Source organism: Daphnia pulicaria, chromosome 4, assembly GCF_021234035.1.
Source record: "Daphnia pulicaria isolate SC F1-1A chromosome 4, SC_F0-13Bv2, whole genome shotgun sequence".
NCBI lineage: Eukaryota > Metazoa > Arthropoda > Branchiopoda > Diplostraca > Daphniidae > Daphnia > Daphnia pulicaria.
Window position 1 is genome coordinate 15,021,126 of NC_060916.1, and position 18,409 is coordinate 15,039,534.

Below are 18,409 nucleotides of genomic sequence, written 5' to 3' on the forward strand. Positions count from 1 at the left end.
TGAATACGGTCTGGGTGAATGCGGTTAGTCTTCGTGAAATAACTAATAATATACTCCACAAAAAATCAAGCCTTATAAGGGCAATGAGACGAACAGCCGATAAGGATCGATACGGAAATATTTACTTAATTACTGACTCGTCTGTTATAGACAAGTTCGGGATGCTGAGTTGCACAACCGCAAAATTAGGATCGTGCGCCAACGAGTTTTTGTAACGTTGTGGGGATAGTAGAAAGCGGGTTTTTTATTATTTAAGCATAGAATTACTTATCTAATCTTAGAAATGTTCAGGATTATCGTTGTTTAGAACATTCTGCTTTTTATAGAGTAATTTGAAATGTATAATTCAGCTTAGTTTACCCATTAAAATTAAAGAAAGTCCAAGCCTGGGATGCTGTTTAGTCTTTTCTTGTGTGTTTGAGCTTGTCACTTGTCAGCAGATCTGTCAAAAAACACAAGAAAAGACTAAACAGCATCCCAGGCTTGGACTTTCTTTAATTTTAATGGGTAAACTAAGCTGAATTATACATTTCAAATTACTCTATAAAAAGCAGAATGTTCTAAACAACGATAATCCTGAACATTTCTAAGATTAGATAAGTAATTCTATGCTTAAATAATAAAAAAACCCGCTTTCTACTATCCCCACAACGTTACAAAAACTCGTTGGCGCACGATCCTAATTTTGCGGTTGTGCAACTCAGCATCCCGAACTTGTCTATTGAAATTTTATGGCCGATAAAGAATCAAGTTATCGCAAACAGACTTTTGGATTCATCTATATTTAAACAACAACGTTTGTTTCAAAGTCGCGTAGAAACCAGTTGGACGACACAGCACTTGCAGGATAGCTTCAAAAATGGCTCATCATCAATTCTGCTCGTTTGGTTTTTGTTTTCTATTTTTGCTATTGTGGGCCAATTATTCGGTCGGAGCTGAACTTCCGTTGGAAGAACAATTACGGGAATTGAGGGAAAATTACGTAAGACACTAAATGTTTTTTAAAAAGAAGAATGAGAATTAATAACACAATTTTTTGATTTAATAAATAGATGCAATTTAAGGAAGCCATGGAGGTGAAAGTTTCCCGGCTGGAAATGGAAGACGCTCGATTAAAGGCGCTGCTTGAGCTGAAGGATCGGCAACAGGAAATTCTGGCCGAAAAAGTAAGTCGACTGGAAATGCGAAACGAACGGGAAACAACCCGCCAATTAGCGGGAAGGAGCGCTATACTCCGAACTTGTCGGGATATTAGGGCGGCTGATCCTTCCACTAGTTCCGGCATGTACTGGATCGATCCTGACGGCCAAGGAGTCGGCGATGACCCGATTTACGTCCACTGCGACATGGCATCAGGTAACTAGAGACTTATAAAGGAGATAATAATAACAAATTGATTGAATTGCATATCGTTTGGCCGTCAGGATCGACTGCTATTCCGCACGACAGTGAGGCGTCCATGGATGTGGGACACTGCGCTGACCCTGGATGTTATTCCAGGTCCATCAATTACAATGCCACAAGTAGACAAATGTCGGCATTGGCCCAACTCTCCGCCGAATGCCACCAGTCAATCAAAGTATAAATAAAGTGAATTATTTAATAAGCAAAAGTCAACACCAATTATTTCACAAATTTTAATTCGATTGAATTAGTACGATTGCAATTTTGCGCCATTGGAATTCAATGATATAACCTACGCCTGGTGGAACGACAGAAATGGAAATTCGAAATTTTTCTGGACGGGTGGCAACACGGACGTCCATACGTGCCAGTGCGGATTGGATGGAAATTGCGTCGATCCTTCCACCAAATGCAACTGCGACTCTGCCGCTCCAGTGCTATTAACCGATGATGGTAAGCGTCCGTTATTCAACTGAAATCTATTTCATTTTCTTCATTTCAATTGGCGGTATCTACAGGTACAATCACGGACAAAAATGTTCTGCCCATCACTCGATTGAACTTCGGTCGAACGCAATTGGAAACTTCGTCCGGTGTCCATACACTGGGCCACTTCGAATGTACCGGACAAGTGGCCGTCAGTGGAATGCCAAGTTCATGTGCAGATTTGTGGAGGACTGGACACTCCCTGAGCGGATTATATTCAGTCCTGGGAACAGCAATGGTCGAAAGTGTTTACTGTGACTTTACAAAGTTACCTAGTGACGCTGGTATGAAAATTCAAATTTCATTCAATTCATAAACACAATATTACTGATGAATGTCACGAATTATAAGGTTTCCAGACGTGGATCGGGTTTGAAGATGTCAAATCATCGCCCACTTACTTTTACGTTCAGATATTTAACTCTGAATTCGATCAACCAAATGTCCCCATAAAATTTGACACTGCACGACTAAACGTGGGAGGAGCCATGAATTTAGAAACGGGCAAATTCACGGCGCCACGAAAGGGCAAATATTTTTTTTCGGCATCCGGACTTGGAACTATTCCGCCATCTTCATCTAGATTTTATGGTGACATTCTTATCATGTTGAACGGCAACCAAATCGGTGGTAGTGCTTCCGATGACACCGCAAATACTAACCAATACGAAACATTTACCTTGCAATCGACACTCAATTTACAAGCGGGTGACCAAATCTGGTGGCAAATAGGATCCATGACGCCAGGATTTAAAATTCGCGCCGAAGGTTTGAATCATTTCACCGGTTTTCTCTTGGAAGAAGAAATTACTCATTCACTGAAAACATTATGATCAATTCACTCAATCAAATTAAATGTTATGGCTCTTATTATTCATTTATGTCAGCCTTTTATCGAATACAACTCGTGCAATTCATCCCCCTAATTAATTAACGTTCATTTGCGATACAAGGTAATTACAATTTCATACATTGAATCAGCACACACCTTTCCCCTGGCTCACCCCAGCACATCAATTAAACATTTCAATAATTATTACACGTAAAATAGTGATGCAACATTGGCCTCCTCTAACGGACGACGAACGAAACATAAAATAAGCTCCGCCTTCTTTTAGTCAGTTTCGATCTCCATCTTGGCCCAAGCTTAGACGTGCACATCCAATGGTCTCTGGTTGTTAATAATTCCCAATTGTCTTACTGCGGTGTTGTTGATGCAAGTAGTGAGCCATGACAAGCCATAAATCTCTGGTAATCGTGTCGCAAGTGATTTCCAAACGAAAAGCCAAATCGCTGCTGCAGACTATTGGTCGACGCCTCTTTTGCCGGAGGAAAAATTGGGCCAGCATCAGAAGAAGAACCCAATGGCTTGTCTTGGTCATTTTGTTTGTGTTACCTTTCATCTTTTTATTGATGTGTGTTGTTCTATTTAAAAATGATCAGGTAAAATGGTCCAGAAACAATTAAATTGATTTCTTATTAATTGTTTGAAATTTTAATTAGATGGAAGACTTGACTGTGATTGAATTGATGGGCGATAATAAAATGCCCAGTCGTCTGGCATCGGAACCCAAAAGGAAAAAGTTAAAACGGATTTTATACTGGACAGAGTATTTCGGAACCAAAGACTATCCGTTCAAACTGGGTCACCAATCGTTCAAAATGGCCGGCTGTCGTGTGAGCAATTGCCAATTAACGGACGATCGAAATCTATTGAATACCAGCGATGCCGTCATCTTCCACATCAATGATTTCGACGACAGAGACCTGCCGGACCCGCACCATCGACTTGCCCATCAACGGTTCATCTTTTACAATTTCGAAACGATGGATGGATATCAAGACTATCCATTTTTCAAGAAAACTCACAACTTTTTCAACTGGACAATGACCTATCGGCGTGATTCAGACATTTACGACGCCTGGACTTATGGCGCCATTCGACGCCGGACCAACGCCCTTCCACCACCGACCAGCATGCCCGTCAGACTGGGCCTGGATGTCCTTCCGCCTGATCCAGCTGCCATGATGATGCCCAGAAGTCGACACTTATTGCTGGCCAAAAAGACGAAAATGGTCGCCTGGTTCGTGTCTCATTGCCGCACTGAGAGTCTCAGGGAGAAATATTTCCAGTGGCTGGGCCAGCACGTCCCTATCGACACCTACGGCACTTGCGGATCACTCACGTGCGTTCCGGTGCGGAGTGACAAGTGCGACGTTGAGTTGCTGGACAGTTACAAGTTCTACGTGGCGGCCGAGAATGCCATTTGTCCCGATTACGTCACAGAGAAATTCTACCGGGCACTGGCCGCTGACATTGTGCCCATCGTCTACGGAGGTGCCGATTACTCGGCCTACGCCCCGCCCTCTTCATACATTAACGCGGGAGATTTCAAATCGCCAAAAGCCCTGGCCGATTATTTAAAGTTACTGGACCAAAACGACGGCCTCTATCTGAAATATTTCGAATGGAAAAAAGATTACGAGGTGGTCAACTGGCCAGTCAGCGGCTGGTGTCAACTTTGCGAGAAACTCAACGATGCCCAGCAGACACCCAAAGTCTACCAGGACATGACGGACTGGTGGTTCCATAAACATATCCCGTGTCTATCCGGATATGATTACCTTGAACATTTACTCCAACAAGACGCCAAAGATAACAGCAAAGATGATTTGTAGTTAAATATGTGCTTGATAGTTAAATTTAATTCATTTCAAAATGATGGTCTATATTGAGTTATATCTGTGATCTCTGATGTTTTAATAAAGACGTAATTTGTAGATGAGATACTCGTAGACTTTAAGTTGATAGTCTTTAACGTAATGGAAGGCCACTGCGTAGTGTGAACAACATTCCATGTCCTGATGAGAAAAAGAAATAATAAATGTATTATATAATAAATGTTTGGTAGAATTTTGTTACCTGTTTGAGTGGATAATAAAATGACCATTCACGCAACATCCAATAGTCTTCCGGTTTGTACTTCCGGTGACCGCAAATCATATCTTCCAGACTCCAGGGTAAGAATCGCTCCACTTTGTTCTCGTCACGCGAATCTCCCGCTGTCACTCCCAGTTTCTCCAAGCAACTTCCTTGCGTAATTAGATAATAACCAATAGAATTAATTTTATGTAAATTTAAAACTACTGTATTAAACATAGTCCTAATGATAATACCTAAGTTGACATCTTCTAACCCTTGGTGACCAATTGAGCATGGGCTGATTAAAGTTGAATTAGTCTGATTGCCTTTTAGTCTAATTGAGTTATTATTTCCTAGGCCAATTTCAACGAATCGTCGAATGGCTTCTCTAGTCAGAACGTAACCGGAGCCGCCGGACATGAAATGTTGGCCGTTATTGGGATCTTCGTACCTGAATCCCAAATGCAGAGCTGCCAAAGGATCGAATGACGACAGCAAATGGCGCATGTTATCCATCACAGCGTATCTATAATATAGAATAATTCATATTTGATGAATACAATTTTTAAAAATTGAAGGAATTAACTGTTTTATGTACGTGTCGTCATCGGCCTTGTAGAACCACTCGGCTTCGTTTAAATGGTGAGTGTAAATGTATTTCAGAGCTTCCTGAGTCTTCCCCCATAAATTAGTGTAAGTGTCGTTAACTGGCAGGATAATGGCATCAGGTAATCTTTCGTCTATATTTAAAGTTAATTATAATAAAGTGAAATCACATAATGGAATTTTGAAAGTATTAAATTAAACTACCTTGAGCGGAACTCATGAAAAGTAATCGATCGCAGCGTTTGCCCCACGTTTCTTTGATTAATTGAGCCCTGGAATGAGTTTTGGGAGAGGTGACGATCCAGCAGAGAATCCGATCGCCTTTCTGATTCAATACTCCGCTGTATTTATCCGTTACGGAACTGTGATGGAATAATTGTCTCTTTTGATTGCAATGACAAGGTGATGAAAGCGACACTGAAAAATGAATCAACGTCGACACCAAGAGTCCCAAGACGAAACCGAGTCCCAATCCGGCCGGAAATCCTTTGCTCGACACTCGACCCATCATCAATTTTCGTTTGAAATTTCTCAGCACTTCACAGTGTATCGTGTCCAACATCATTTGAATTGAATTATACCCCCCACCAGATATGCACAACAACACTTGTAGCTCCTAGCAACAACACAACAACTGTGCTTCCATCTACATAATAACGTCAGTAAAATATTCAAAGCCTCCAAGCAGAACCCTAAACACACCAAACTCAACCACACATAGCTTGAACATGTTTAATTCAAATCAAATCAAATAATAACATTAAATCAAATTTGCGTATTTTATCTAATACAATTAAATTAAATTAAATGATAAAACTTTATGTTTTTAAAAATCGGCGGCTCTTGCGACGGTGAGCGGACAATGTTGACGTGCCAGAACCGAGAAAATTTGATTGGAATTAATTTTGACAGGTCGGTGGACGTACGACAAGGAATTCCACAAATGGAGTCCGTAACTGTTTTTAATTTTGACCAGCGTTGCCACATCCGTCTTGTTGTTGTTATCACGGAAGATGACGTCGGAGAACGGGGCCTCGATCGGGTAGAAAAATCGATCGGATAAAAGTTTAATATCCTTGCAATGATTTGAATTTGAATATCCCGCCACAACGCCGCACTTGCGGCCCATCACTTCGCTAACAAGAGCCGGCCCGTGATAAGCGTACGCATCCGGATCGTATTCTTCCGCCAGCAATCGAACGAGTTCGGCCGACAGCCAATGGCCGGCTTCCAGATGGATGACGCCGTTGCTAAACACTTCCATCCGGCCGCTTCCGTACACCAAACAATTGCGGAACATGTCACCGCCCTGGTCATAAGTTTTGAGAGTCAGGATGTCCGTGTCTAAATAGAGTCCTCCGCCTTTGTACAGCGTTAAAATGCGGATGTAATCGGACAGGTGGGCCACTTGGTGCGGACTTTTAAGCCACCGGCCGTTTTGGTACCAATCCTGCAATGGGCTTCCGGCAAAGTACCGATCCTCGTTGACTAAAATGGCGGCTACATTTGGATATTGCGAAAGGATTTCTAACCAGGCTGGGCGATATGTCGATTGGCTGCCATCACTGCTGGAACATTCAGTCGATTCCGGCCGGAGAAAGAGCTGGACGGGTCGGTCGGGATTGTGTTTGGCCGCCGATTCAATGGCACAGCATTGCTGCAAATTCAGTTTGGCTTTGCCACTCGTTTCGTGGAAGAAGATGCGACGATTGTTCAATTGGCTGCCGTTGAAAGGTGTCCACTGGCTGGGCAGGAGATTGGCCGTCATGACAAGGCCGTCAGCAGATGGCGGAGGAGTTAGGACCAGATTGTCTATGCACAGGGATTTTGTCATCCGGTATGGATTGAAAGTGATAATAAGCTCGTGATAGGAAATGGTCGGAAGGAAAAATGAAACACAAAATGTTATCCAGCACACTAGGAGCAATAGCAGCACAGGTTTTCGGCGACGATTAATTAACTCTGCCAATAAGAATTGAATTGATTTACACAAGATCATGGTGGAACACACGGTCGTCTCAACGCAACCGAGACTGTACAGGTACATTCAACCAATGCGCAGGATAAAAACTAAATTTGAAAGGCTAAAGGAGAAAGAATAAACGCCCAAAGCTCATTTGAAAGTAGGTTATTTGATACTCTTATTTCTAAGTAGGAAAAGATTGTTATGACTTTACATGTAGACCTTATTCCATATGTTTTGCGAATACTATTTCCAGCCTCAACTCTTATTCAATACTTTTTTTAAGTTTGTTGTAATCATCTTTGACTGAACATTTTTCCATATACTTTTAATTTCGGTGGGTATTAAGAATGGCTTTAGGGTATTAGAAATCCCCATGCGATGGAATTGTTATTCCGTATGTAATTTTGTTATCAAAAGCCCATCGATTTTGTTTCGTTCGACCTTCATCGCATTCCTTCCTGTGTATAATACCGCGGGGCTAATGATACTAAGGTAGACAAGTCCTATATTATAAGATGGTGGTACGTGCTGGAGTCACGGTCAAAGTGCCTGTGGAAGCGTTGGCCAGCAGCTGGCCTTGATACAACACATTATTATTATGCAATCGCATTTTCCCTGGAGCGCTTTTGTTCAATCGTATCTTATTTTATTTCTTTTTTGTTCCTATTAGACTTGTGCAGTGAAATTTGAATTTTCACATTTGTTCTTCACATCAAACAGGAAACTGGCGTATATGAACTGCGTTCACTTCCACCATAGTAAAATTGCATAAGGCGAGTTTATTGATAGACAAGGATCATTATCGTTTATTATTCGTGTTAACATGTGAAAGATTACGATTGTACCAGACAATTTCATAACCCAAAGGTCCCTCTAATGGAATCTGAACGAAACTCCCAACGTACCAGGGATTGTACTCGGAGTCGAAGCGGATCATCCCCATCGTCTCCATCGACCTCAACAGTTTGGCCCAGTCACGGTGCTGGTCCAGCGAAGCTTCGAAATCCATGTGGACTTCCATCGCCAGTTGGCGGACGTTGGACAACATTCCGGAAGTGATGATTTCCAGCAAAGCGATCCACTCGTCGAATTCGACGTCGATTTTCAAATAGTCGATGATCCTGCGGCCGTGACGGGCCGACAATTCCTCGTAGATGGATGAAAGTGAACGGATCGTCCAGTTATAATCGGCGTCGTGTTGGTCCCGCTCGCCCAGTCCCCATTTGTAGAAATGGACATTGCCGGGATTGTGGTCGTAGTGATCCTGGCCGGCCATGGAAGGATCGAAGGCGTAGACTTGGCAACCGTAGGCCGGCATTTGCTCGTCAAACGACCATTCGTTTTTAATGCCAAACGAGTAGACGAGACAGTCGCCGGACTTAGGAGCCACTTCCGGGTCGAGGCAAACCGATTTCTGACCGTCCCATCCGGACGGATTTGTCCTCATCGTCCCGCCAAAGTCGTTGACTAATTGGCAGGATTGTCGGTTGCTCCATTTAAAGTACTGGATGATCTCCGCGCCTGTCAATGTCGTCGAGTCCAGGAGATTGTCCCAGTCGGTGGTGACGGAATTGCTGCTGGGATGCCCATCATGGATGTCATTCCGGGCCACATTGACAATCGTCGATGGAAACACTTTGACGAAATATAAAACAGCCAATGTGGAAATAATGAGGGTCAATGTGAATAACCTTTTTGTGTTCCGTTTCCAAGTGAAATATGAATAAATGGATGACATCATCGTTGGGCGTATAAAACTATTCAGCGCACCAAAATGATAAATTCACTGTTACATGTTACACTGTTACCTATTATATATTGCTCGGTTCACTTTCTTTCTTGGCGGGGAAATAATAGAAAAAGACAAATTCTGAACAATATCAAATATTACGTCAACTTGATCCACTGGATGAGGTGAACAGACGCAGACAGTTTCAGAGTCGAATTGTAGATTCTTTTCAATTTTGACTGTGGGCTACATGTTGCTTGAAGTGATAGAAATGGTCATTATTATATACAGAGTTCTTGTGTAGAAGTGCTCGGGGGGAGAACAATCGAGACAGCCATGATGTATTAGCATAGATTTGATGTAATCAAAAGCTCGTCAATGTTTTCCTTACAATTAATTTGGGGCCTATAGAAATACGTTTCATTTCTACCGAGCAAATTCTTATGTGGACAAGATGCAACATGTTTATATTCCCTATCAAATTTTGATCTAATCACAAAATTTATTTTGTGAAAATAATAAATCTAAACAATGAAAAATTAATCTGATAACATTTCTCAATGGATTTTTATTATATAAAACGAACAATAAAAACAAACTCAAGAAACAACACTTGACAATAAAACACGCGAAAGGTTGCCATTATACCAGGCGATCTCGTAACCCAATGGTGCCGACAATGAAAATTGCGTGAAATTGCCCCTGTACCAGGGATTGTACTCGGAGTCGAAGCGGATCATCCCCAATTTCTCGATGGATCTCAACAGTTTAGCCCAGGCGACATGCTGTTCCAACGAGAGCAGCTTGTCCAAATGGACTTCCATGCTCAGCTGGCGGACGTTGGACAACATCCCGGACGCAATAATGTCCGGCAGGGCAATCCATTCGGAATATTCAACGTCGATTTTTAAATAGTCGATGATCCTGCGGCCGTGACGGACCGACAATTTCTTGTAAATGGACGAAAGTGAATGAATGGTCCAGTTGAAATGATGGTCGTATTCGTCCCGGCTGCCCAGTCCCCAGTTGTAAAAGTGAACATTGCCTGGGCTGTGGTCGTGATGGTCCATGTCCATGGAAGGATCGAATGCGTACACCTGACAGCCGTAACGTGCCATTTTCTCGTCAAACGACCAGTCGTCATTGATGCCGAACGAATAGACGAGACAGTCGCCGGGTTTAGGAGCCACTTCCGGGTCGATACAGACGGCCTTTTGGCCGGCCAATCCCGACGGATTGTCCATCATAACCCCGCCGAAATCGTGGGATAATTTGCACGAGGAATGATTGGTCCACATGAAATATTCGACGAGTTGAGGGCCGGTTAAAGTGTCAGAGTCCAGCAGGGCGTCCCAATCAATCGACGGAATAAGGCAATTTGGCTGTTTAAAATTAATGTTACCTGATAGGACGGCATTTGTGGCCGATTGAAACATTTGCTCCCATGTTGTGCTTGTTAATTGGTCGCTTAATTCCAGGCTGGGCGACCGAATAACGGCCACCAATAAGACACCCGATATAATAACAATAATTCCCACAACAGTTTTGATTAAAACATTGGTGCGTTTGAAAGAGAAGAATTGTGACAATGACATTTTATTGTGTTGGCTGGGTTATTAATTTAACTATAATGACTCAGAGTTTGTAAGACAATACTAGCAACGATTGCGTCGATTGTCTGCCCAGCGACTCCAATTCAAGAATATTCATTTGCTGGCGACTATAACTATTATAACAAATTCACTTTTTTCTGTCGTCAATGACGTAACTGATTGTTGGTGTTGGCACAGGCGAGAAAGAAAAAGAACTGCACCAGTCACTAGTTGATGGGCATCAGCCAGTTTAACACGGAATCTGATATTATAGCCAAGGTTTAGGATAACAAACTCACGCCGCTAGAGACCAGCACTAACCGAGGGACGTAATAATTTAATCAAATTGCTAGCTCAGTTATACAAGGCTATCCATCTCACAGTGAAACCACCAGCAGTCGAAATCAGTAGCACATTAATGCGATCGCGAGAAAGAATTTTACATTTAAAGTGCTAGTAGTTCCAGTTAATTTGAATAAATTGTAAATGACTCTACAAAGGAGAAAAACCGGTCTTATTGTTACTGTGGGTTTAATAATTATCTGTTTAACTCTCAACATGTTCATTCCTATTTACAAGGAGAATGGCATTCATCTTGAAGAGTCCAGCCGATCGCTGGCCAACAGACTCGAATTATTCAACAGTAGTCAATCTAATAATAACAAAACTCGACAGATAATAACATCAGGGCCAGTTTATTCCATCGTCAAATTAATTGATTACGAAAAAACAGCGATGGACACACTTGAGCCTTCGCAAATCATCGATTACTTTCTGTGGACTAATCAGCCGTCGTGTCAAATGGCCCAGTATTTCGGTGGGCGGATGGTGACGTCGGCCGACGGACTTTCGGTGGCCCTGGACGGGCAGAAGGCCATTTGCCTGGACTCTGCAGTGGCGCCAATTCCGGACAACTGCCTCGTCTACTCGTTTGGCATCAACCACGAATGGAGTTTCGACCAAGCCATGGAACTCTACGGATGCCAAGTGTACGCCTTCGATCCGTCCATGAACGTGTCGGATCACAACCGGACAGAGGCCATCCATTTTTATCAAATGGCCTTAGGAGACGTGGACAGGGATGGATGGAATGAGGAGGCCGACGTGCCGTCACGAACCTTGTCGTCCATTTACAACATGTTGAAGCCCCTCCATGGTGGTGATTCCATCATTGATTATCTCAAAATGGACATTGAAGCCACAGAGTGGCGGGTCTTGCCACAAATCATCCAGTCGGGGATGATGGACAAGGTGAGGCAGTTGGCCGTAGAGATCCATCTGGATTACGACCAGTCTTTAAGTGTTTACCGACAGCAGGCCGGAATTCTCCGGTCGCTGGAAGACTACGGAATGGTCCGCTTCGATTCCAAACGCAACATGTTTACCGTGGTCGATTTCACTCAGGTGGGAAATTTGGCAGCTGCAGTTGATTACGAAATCGCTTGGTACAACAGCAAACTGATGAGGGTGTAATTTTGGTCTTTTTCATCAAATGTTTTGCAACTGATTAATTTTCTTACGTGTTTTTAAATTTTGTTTTTCTAAATAAACGAGTATAATCCTTTTCTATTTTTGATTTGATTTGATTTTTTGATTTTCGATTTTTTAAAATTGTTTCAAACTTTCAACTATATCGATATCTTAACCATAGCTGATTGCCAAATGGCGTCGTCTGCTCAGTTTTCAAACGTGGCTGGCGATAGCTGCACGAAAAATGTGTCTCATTATAGATTCTCTTAAAATAGTTATTATTTGATACGTGCTCCATGTTGTTTACAGCAGGCAAATAAAATCAAGAATGCATATAGAATGATTGTGGAATCTTTGAAACCCTTTTCTAAATTCTGAGAAATCAAAATGCTAGTTCCCGACTGAAATAGGCCTAGCATTAATCACGTAAGTCCTGTTATTGCAGCCCTGTTGATACATGGTTGTTTGTTTGCATTATGTAATAACCTTTTTCCTTTGTGCAAATTTGAGGCCAGAGCCAGCTATGACAACAATGAGATGCAAGAATTTGTTGTGCTGGTGTTAACCTGGTGGCAGGAATCTCATTGTTCAGGTAATAATTTTCATTACTCTTATTCCTGGGACCTGGTACATTTCAGAATGATGCATGACTTGCACCAATGCAGTGTATATAACATGGAAACCTTCAAGCTTCAATTCACCTTTTGTTTATCAGTTACCACTGTACCACTCTCGTAAATTTTCTTACTTGATTGTAAATGTATATTTGTCTTTGTAACCATTTCTTGATTTTTAATTTAGGTTAACAGCATCCTCTTGTATTGGAGAAACTACCAATGTTGCTTGAGTTGCTGATATCTTCTCCCAGTTTCATAAAATGTTCTCGTGTGCCCCTGTAGTGGGTGTACACAACATATGAGGACTCCCTTTTTCCTCTATCCCGCCTGGTGCCTGGTCAATTTTTCAGCAGATGGATGCCTGGCTGTATTGTCCCAAGCTTAAAGGTAGTACAAATTTATCTCTCTTCCTTTTTTGACTATTTTTGGCGGCGTTGATTATGAAACTTTAGGCTTATATACACAGCGCAGAGTACGACTATTCCTGAGCTAGTCGGTCAACTATGGGACTGTTTCCTCATGACATTCTTGTTAATGCTACTCACTGAGGTTTTTTTTTTTTTTTCATATCACTCGTTTGTAGAACGCCAGTAAAACAGGACCGGTTTTACTCACTATGAAATCCGAAAATATTTTAATTAAATCGACCAAGAGGTCGATTTTATTTAACCGTTTATACATTTCCCATTTAATCAGACTTGGATTAAATCAAATGTATTATTCCTGACACATGTTAAGAAACAGACGTGTGTAACTGTGAGTATGGGAACAAGAAAAAATTGTGTATTCCAGCTGTCAATATTTTTGCGTCAACTTTGAAGTGATTTGATTGAGGTGTTATTTTCGTATCAGTATGTCTCTCTTTATTGAATCATCCACTTTGATCGTCGTCAATCCCATTTTGTGCCAACTGTGTTGGACAGCACAAGCCGGATCTAGTCGGCCAATCGAACTGGCTTGGATTGATGGCACTGATGCTTTTTTTTATCATAGCCTTTCAGTTTTTATTTCAATTTGTGATTATTGATTTTTCCCCTTTGATTTCTTTCAGGTAAGAAACGGTAAAGTTTTGAGCACGCCCTTGTGGATATCAACCAGCAAAGGAGAACTCGGGCGACAAGAAAAGTTTGGCCGTGGTGTTATGGTCTTACTCGTCAAAGACATTGCCACGCCCAGTACCGTAAAAGGTAGGAATTTATCCATTCCGGAATTCCGGATTCGATCCAGCTGATTGTTCATGTTATAAATTTGTTCATTTCAAACAATTTTCAGGGAATTTCGATCCAATAGTACGACGGTGAGCAATCCTTGCCTCAACAGCTCATGCACTCCCTTCTGTGTCCTTATTCCGGGCGGATATCCTTGCTCCTGCCTCGACAGCACGATCCTGGTTCAATCTGTCGGAGAAATTTCGTGGGACGCGACTGAGGAACGAACTCGACCGTCTCCTTTTGCGCTGCCCTTGCCAGAATCGCGGGGTCTGCACCGGTGACGGCCAAGTCCAAAGTTAGAGTGCCCCAACGATTATACGAAGGCGTCCATTGCGAGACCCACTTGTTGCACCGTCCCACTTCATCCGAAAGTCTGGCGCCAGCTTAGATCGTCGTCCCTATTCTGCTCATCATCCTCGCCGGATCGGCCAGTGCCACCGTTAACGTATTCTTCTTCCGACGATCCGGCCGGGGCCAAAGGCTCTGGGCTTTACCGGATTCAGCTAAAAAGTCCCAGCGTCTCCTTCCGGCTCCAACGACGAACTCCGTATCATACAAACAGCTCTAGTGCCTCCAAGCTATGGTATTTCATAATAGTCTGTCCATTTATCGATCTCTTTATCACGTTTGATGATGTATAATCAATTAAATTCATTCAATTAGGAACCGGTGGATTCTGAATTCAATGGTCGTGACGCCTCGATTGAATTGCGTGATTTCTTCAACGTGGATGGACCTGTGGATGCTCCCGAGGTTGGCATCTAACAAGTCCCGACAGAAATGATTCGAGGTAAAATTGTTGACCCAGCAGTTGACCAATTTCAAAGAATTTCGAAATTTGAACTTGAATTTGCTGAAATTAAATTTTCTCATGTACTTAGAGTTGTCACGTGCATTTGGGTTCGCTCTGAATGAACAGTGGTATAGTCAGTGACAAGAAACCTCGTATCTCTTTACCCACACCCCCTCACAACCAACCCCCACACCTCAAGAACAAGTGTGAAAACTATAACAGCCACTGTAGCCTGTTGTTACTTTTGAAACGATTGAGCGACATCCTTCTGCAGCAGTCAGTCAGTCAAGTGGGTGTAGTGGTTTCTGTTATCGTGTGGATATTCTACATCAGATGATCTTAATTCCTGACTGGGCTGTATCCAAATTTGATCACCGGCCCGTAGATGCAGCGTTGATCGGAGAGAGTAGAGCCGTCGGTACTTCATTCAAACTTGAGTCATGGACATTTAAGTTTTTTCGCCCAATTGGTTTGCTGTTCCTCCTTGTCGAAGTGTGGCCCGTTCCTTTTGATCGAAACAAAATGCTGGGGTAGCGAAAGAATCTGGGTTCAAGTTTGGGTTGAACTTTGGCTTATCCCATCAGGTTAGATTAAAAAGCCTTGGTTAAATGCATTATAGGTTTCATCAGCGATTTGATTATTTCATTTACCATTTGTAACACCTGCGGCTTCGTCCGGCAATTGATTTAGTCCGGCCAAAGTTTCATTTCATTATTGGCAGGCATGGCAGCAATGTCTTTATTCCGTTGTAACACCTGCGCAAATGTGAAAAGAATTTGGTTTTTGATTGGTTATTGCTACTCGCCATTCAAATTCACCGATATCGCCTACTCAATATTAATATTATTCGATAAGTTTTCGATGAGAGATATAACAAAAGAGTAATGAAAACAAAGCTCACGTCGAAAAAAATAAAAAGTAGGTTAATAAAATAGAGGTTTAGGGCAACTTGTCTCTCATTGGTTGTCGTTCCGCCGTCTTTTGATTCTTCACTAGCATATGGTAAAACTTTGAAAGGGGAAAATTTAATTAAATGATTTCTATTGATATGTACGCAAACCCGAAAAGGCGAAAACGCATCTTGATATCCAAATTTCCCCCAAAGTTTCCCCCTAAACCTTCTCGCTCTACTTCAAGTTTAAACGCGATCCTGGTTGCTTGTTCTAAGACAATCGCCGACAAAGTTGCATCATAATCATTAAATCAATTAAATCATGGCCATTTTTTTCACGACGTGTGTTAAAATTTTACTAGGATCGATTTACACCAGATTCAATGTCTGGTGATCATCCACTGAAATTAAAACCATTTTCTTTGTCAATAACATCTAGGGGAGAGTGGGTGAATGGGATAAGGTGTCGATTAGGTAGAGGAGAGGTGCACCTTGAGACCAGGGGTTCAAACCCCCTGGAGAGCATTGTTGGTTGCTCGTACATCCGCTCTGGCGCCACTGTGGCGTCACATGCAGGATTATCTAACCCCGTGCTGGAGAGGGAACTCTGGTGTGTAGCTGAGGGACCGTCGGTCGATATTGGGCTCGGTCCAATATTCCTCAGCGCAGAGGACGATGGAAATGTAGAATGAGAGGTGAATTAGAGGCTATTGGTGATGCGGTCTGATCTGAGCCAAGGGCCTTTACTTACCAGCATTTCCTTCATTAGTTCCGCTTGATTGGGTAGTTGAGTGTCGTGTTGAATGGGTGTCGTTATGAGGCCACCCATCGCATCTAGTTTAAATGGATAGACGATGACCATTTCACATGGGAAACCACCATTCGGTCCGGGCCGGTCTGGGTGCGGGTGACTTACCCAAATGTTGTCTTCGTGAGTACCGAAAGAAGAGAAGAAGAAGAAGAAGAGGATCCAGCACCGGATTGGTATCACGGAGATAACCTCTTGAATGACATGTGCTTATGGGAGAATATTCATACTAGATTCAGATCCGCGAGATAGCCGGTAGTCATGGATACTGGGGATCCATGTGAATCCTGGGGCTTCGATATTCGATATTCGATAACAACACTCACAGCGATGCTCAACTATTGTGCTAGTCAAGTTACCACTAGATCGTTTCTCTCCTTGCTATTAATGTTAAAAATTTACTTTTTTTGTTATTTTTTTATTTTTCAGCGCTTATGGACGTGCCATTCTGTCTGATGGCAAAATTGTGCGAATAGGAAGGATGTTGTTAAATCTCTTCATTCGAAACATGTAATAAGCATTGTACATCAATCCGACATCATTGAAAGTAATTTACCTCGTACAAGTATTTATTCATGTCAAGATGTGTGACTTTCAATAATCAATTCATGCAACATCTCGTCTTTTTTTTAAATATTATTATTTCATGTTGAGGGATCCCACCTTAATTTTAGTTTTCAATTCTGTGAATTCAATGACACTCAATTGTTTGTTTTTAAATCATTACTTCATAATTTTTTTTATTTATCCCGCTCGGCATGAAAATTGAAAGTGGTTGCAGTTCTGTTGGCATTTTTCAAAAGATTAAAAAAAAAATTTCCTTGTGGCAATTACCCCATTCTGTCCATTCATCCCAGTTGTTCAATTATATCAATGTCAGTTCAATCGTGACATCACTGTGATGTCATTACAGCAGTGGTCTTTTTTTTTCAATTCTACGTTTAATTTGTGAGCTCAATGGCACAAATAGTTTTCGGGCCTATTTCAATTTTAAAAACTAATAAAATCATATATTCTGTCTTTATTTAGGGCTGGTCTTTGACGCTGCCAAGACTTGGGAATTGACGACTCGATGAGAATCAATCAAAGATAAAACTTATTGAAATTTATTAGCCAACTGATTTTGGGAATCGACAACTCGGAACCGAACACAAGGCCAAACTTCCGTCTAGCAAATTTCGGGGCGACCGACTCGCATCGCACGTCGAGGAAAAATTCTCTTCATTCTGGTAACTCAAAGTCCAGCGAATGGATTGTGCTTACAAAAGGAAGTAATGATTTCTTTTGACCTTTTCTTTCTTGCAGCTGTTCTAGATGATTTGGAGTGGTCCTTAATCATTCGTACCTTATTGATGGCGCCTTTTCACAAAATCAATTCAGTCCAAGCAAAGCATCTGCCGTTTGGATTAGAATTTCCTTTCGTTTTTTCTGAAACACGTGGCCTGAATTAAACAAAACCAGCAGAGCAACAAGATTCGTCATCCGTGTCTAACTACAGCTGTGGCTAATATCCATCGATGAAGAACTCTCCTTTGAAGAAATAATGCGGGTATGTTAGAATGATATGATAGGTACGCTTGCAGCCTTTCAGGAGTTGAATTAGACAATTTGCATTAAATTTCATCTGGAGGATTTAGTCTCTGAATAATTCCCCGGATTGTTAACCAGCAGCTCTGTAAGCCACTCTGAAGAATCTTTGATTTCCATCTAGATTGACATCGCTGGGCCCACTGGTGTTTTGGCAACTCCATCAGAGTCATTGACGTCATTACACACTGGTCGTTTCTCAACGGGCCCCTGCAAGATAACGGTACAAAAACAGTTTACAGCCATACTACCTGTGCGATGAGGCAACAAACAGTCAAAGCGACTAGTAAGAGATCAACAACCTTTTACATCGACATTTTGTTGA

General features: G+C 42.0%; 5 protein-coding genes and 1 long non-coding RNA gene across 6 annotated transcripts; 4 read left to right on the top strand and 2 right to left on the bottom strand.

Annotated features, from left to right (window-relative positions):
• Positions 1-721: 721 nt before the first annotated feature.
• LOC124338244 (neurexin-4-like) lies at positions 722-2,807 on the top strand. The gene is made up of 6 exons (XM_046792336.1): positions 722-982; positions 1,053-1,356; positions 1,425-1,579; positions 1,656-1,857; positions 1,923-2,174; positions 2,242-2,807. Exons 1-6 carry the CDS (start codon positions 860-862, stop codon positions 2,721-2,723), a joined length of 1,518 nt encoding a protein of 505 aa, XP_046648292.1. The 5' UTR covers positions 722-859; the 3' UTR covers positions 2,724-2,807.
• A 219-nt stretch (positions 2,808-3,026) lies between these two features.
• On the top strand, positions 3,027-4,668 carry LOC124338261 (alpha-(1,3)-fucosyltransferase C-like). The gene is made up of 2 exons (XM_046792362.1): positions 3,027-3,333; positions 3,394-4,668. Exons 1-2 carry the CDS (start codon positions 3,121-3,123, stop codon positions 4,567-4,569), a joined length of 1,389 nt encoding a protein of 462 aa, XP_046648318.1. The 5' UTR covers positions 3,027-3,120; the 3' UTR covers positions 4,570-4,668.
• Positions 4,560-6,048, bottom strand: LOC124338292 (glycoprotein-N-acetylgalactosamine 3-beta-galactosyltransferase 1-like). The gene is made up of 5 exons (XM_046792423.1): positions 5,624-6,048; positions 5,412-5,553; positions 5,068-5,339; positions 4,814-4,983; positions 4,560-4,752 (listed from the first exon to the last, which is right to left on the bottom strand). The coding sequence occupies exons 1-5, from the start codon at positions 5,982-5,984 to the stop codon at positions 4,651-4,653; spliced, it is 1,047 nt and encodes a 348-aa protein (XP_046648379.1). The 5' UTR covers positions 5,985-6,048; the 3' UTR covers positions 4,560-4,650.
• A 197-nt stretch (positions 6,049-6,245) lies between these two features.
• Positions 6,246-7,253, bottom strand: LOC124337774 (lactosylceramide 4-alpha-galactosyltransferase-like). The gene has a single exon (XM_046791797.1). It carries the CDS (start codon positions 7,251-7,253, stop codon positions 6,246-6,248), a length of 1,008 nt encoding a protein of 335 aa, XP_046647753.1.
• Positions 7,254-11,102: 3,849 nt separating this feature from the next.
• Positions 11,103-12,252, top strand: LOC124338303 (probable methyltransferase-like protein 24). Its single transcript, XM_046792440.1, has 2 exons — positions 11,103-11,231; positions 11,382-12,252. Exons 1-2 carry the CDS (start codon positions 11,193-11,195, stop codon positions 12,177-12,179), a joined length of 837 nt encoding a protein of 278 aa, XP_046648396.1. The 5' UTR covers positions 11,103-11,192; the 3' UTR covers positions 12,180-12,252.
• A 95-nt stretch (positions 12,253-12,347) lies between these two features.
• On the top strand, positions 12,348-18,341 carry LOC124338396. Its single transcript, XR_006917782.1, has 10 exons — positions 12,348-12,602; positions 12,687-12,910; positions 12,978-13,180; positions 13,845-13,980; positions 14,066-14,587; positions 14,668-16,299; positions 16,927-17,044; positions 17,527-17,726; positions 17,803-18,068; positions 18,209-18,341. It is a non-coding gene; the product is annotated as an uncharacterized LOC124338396 (long non-coding RNA).
• Positions 18,342-18,409: the final 68 nt, after the last annotated feature.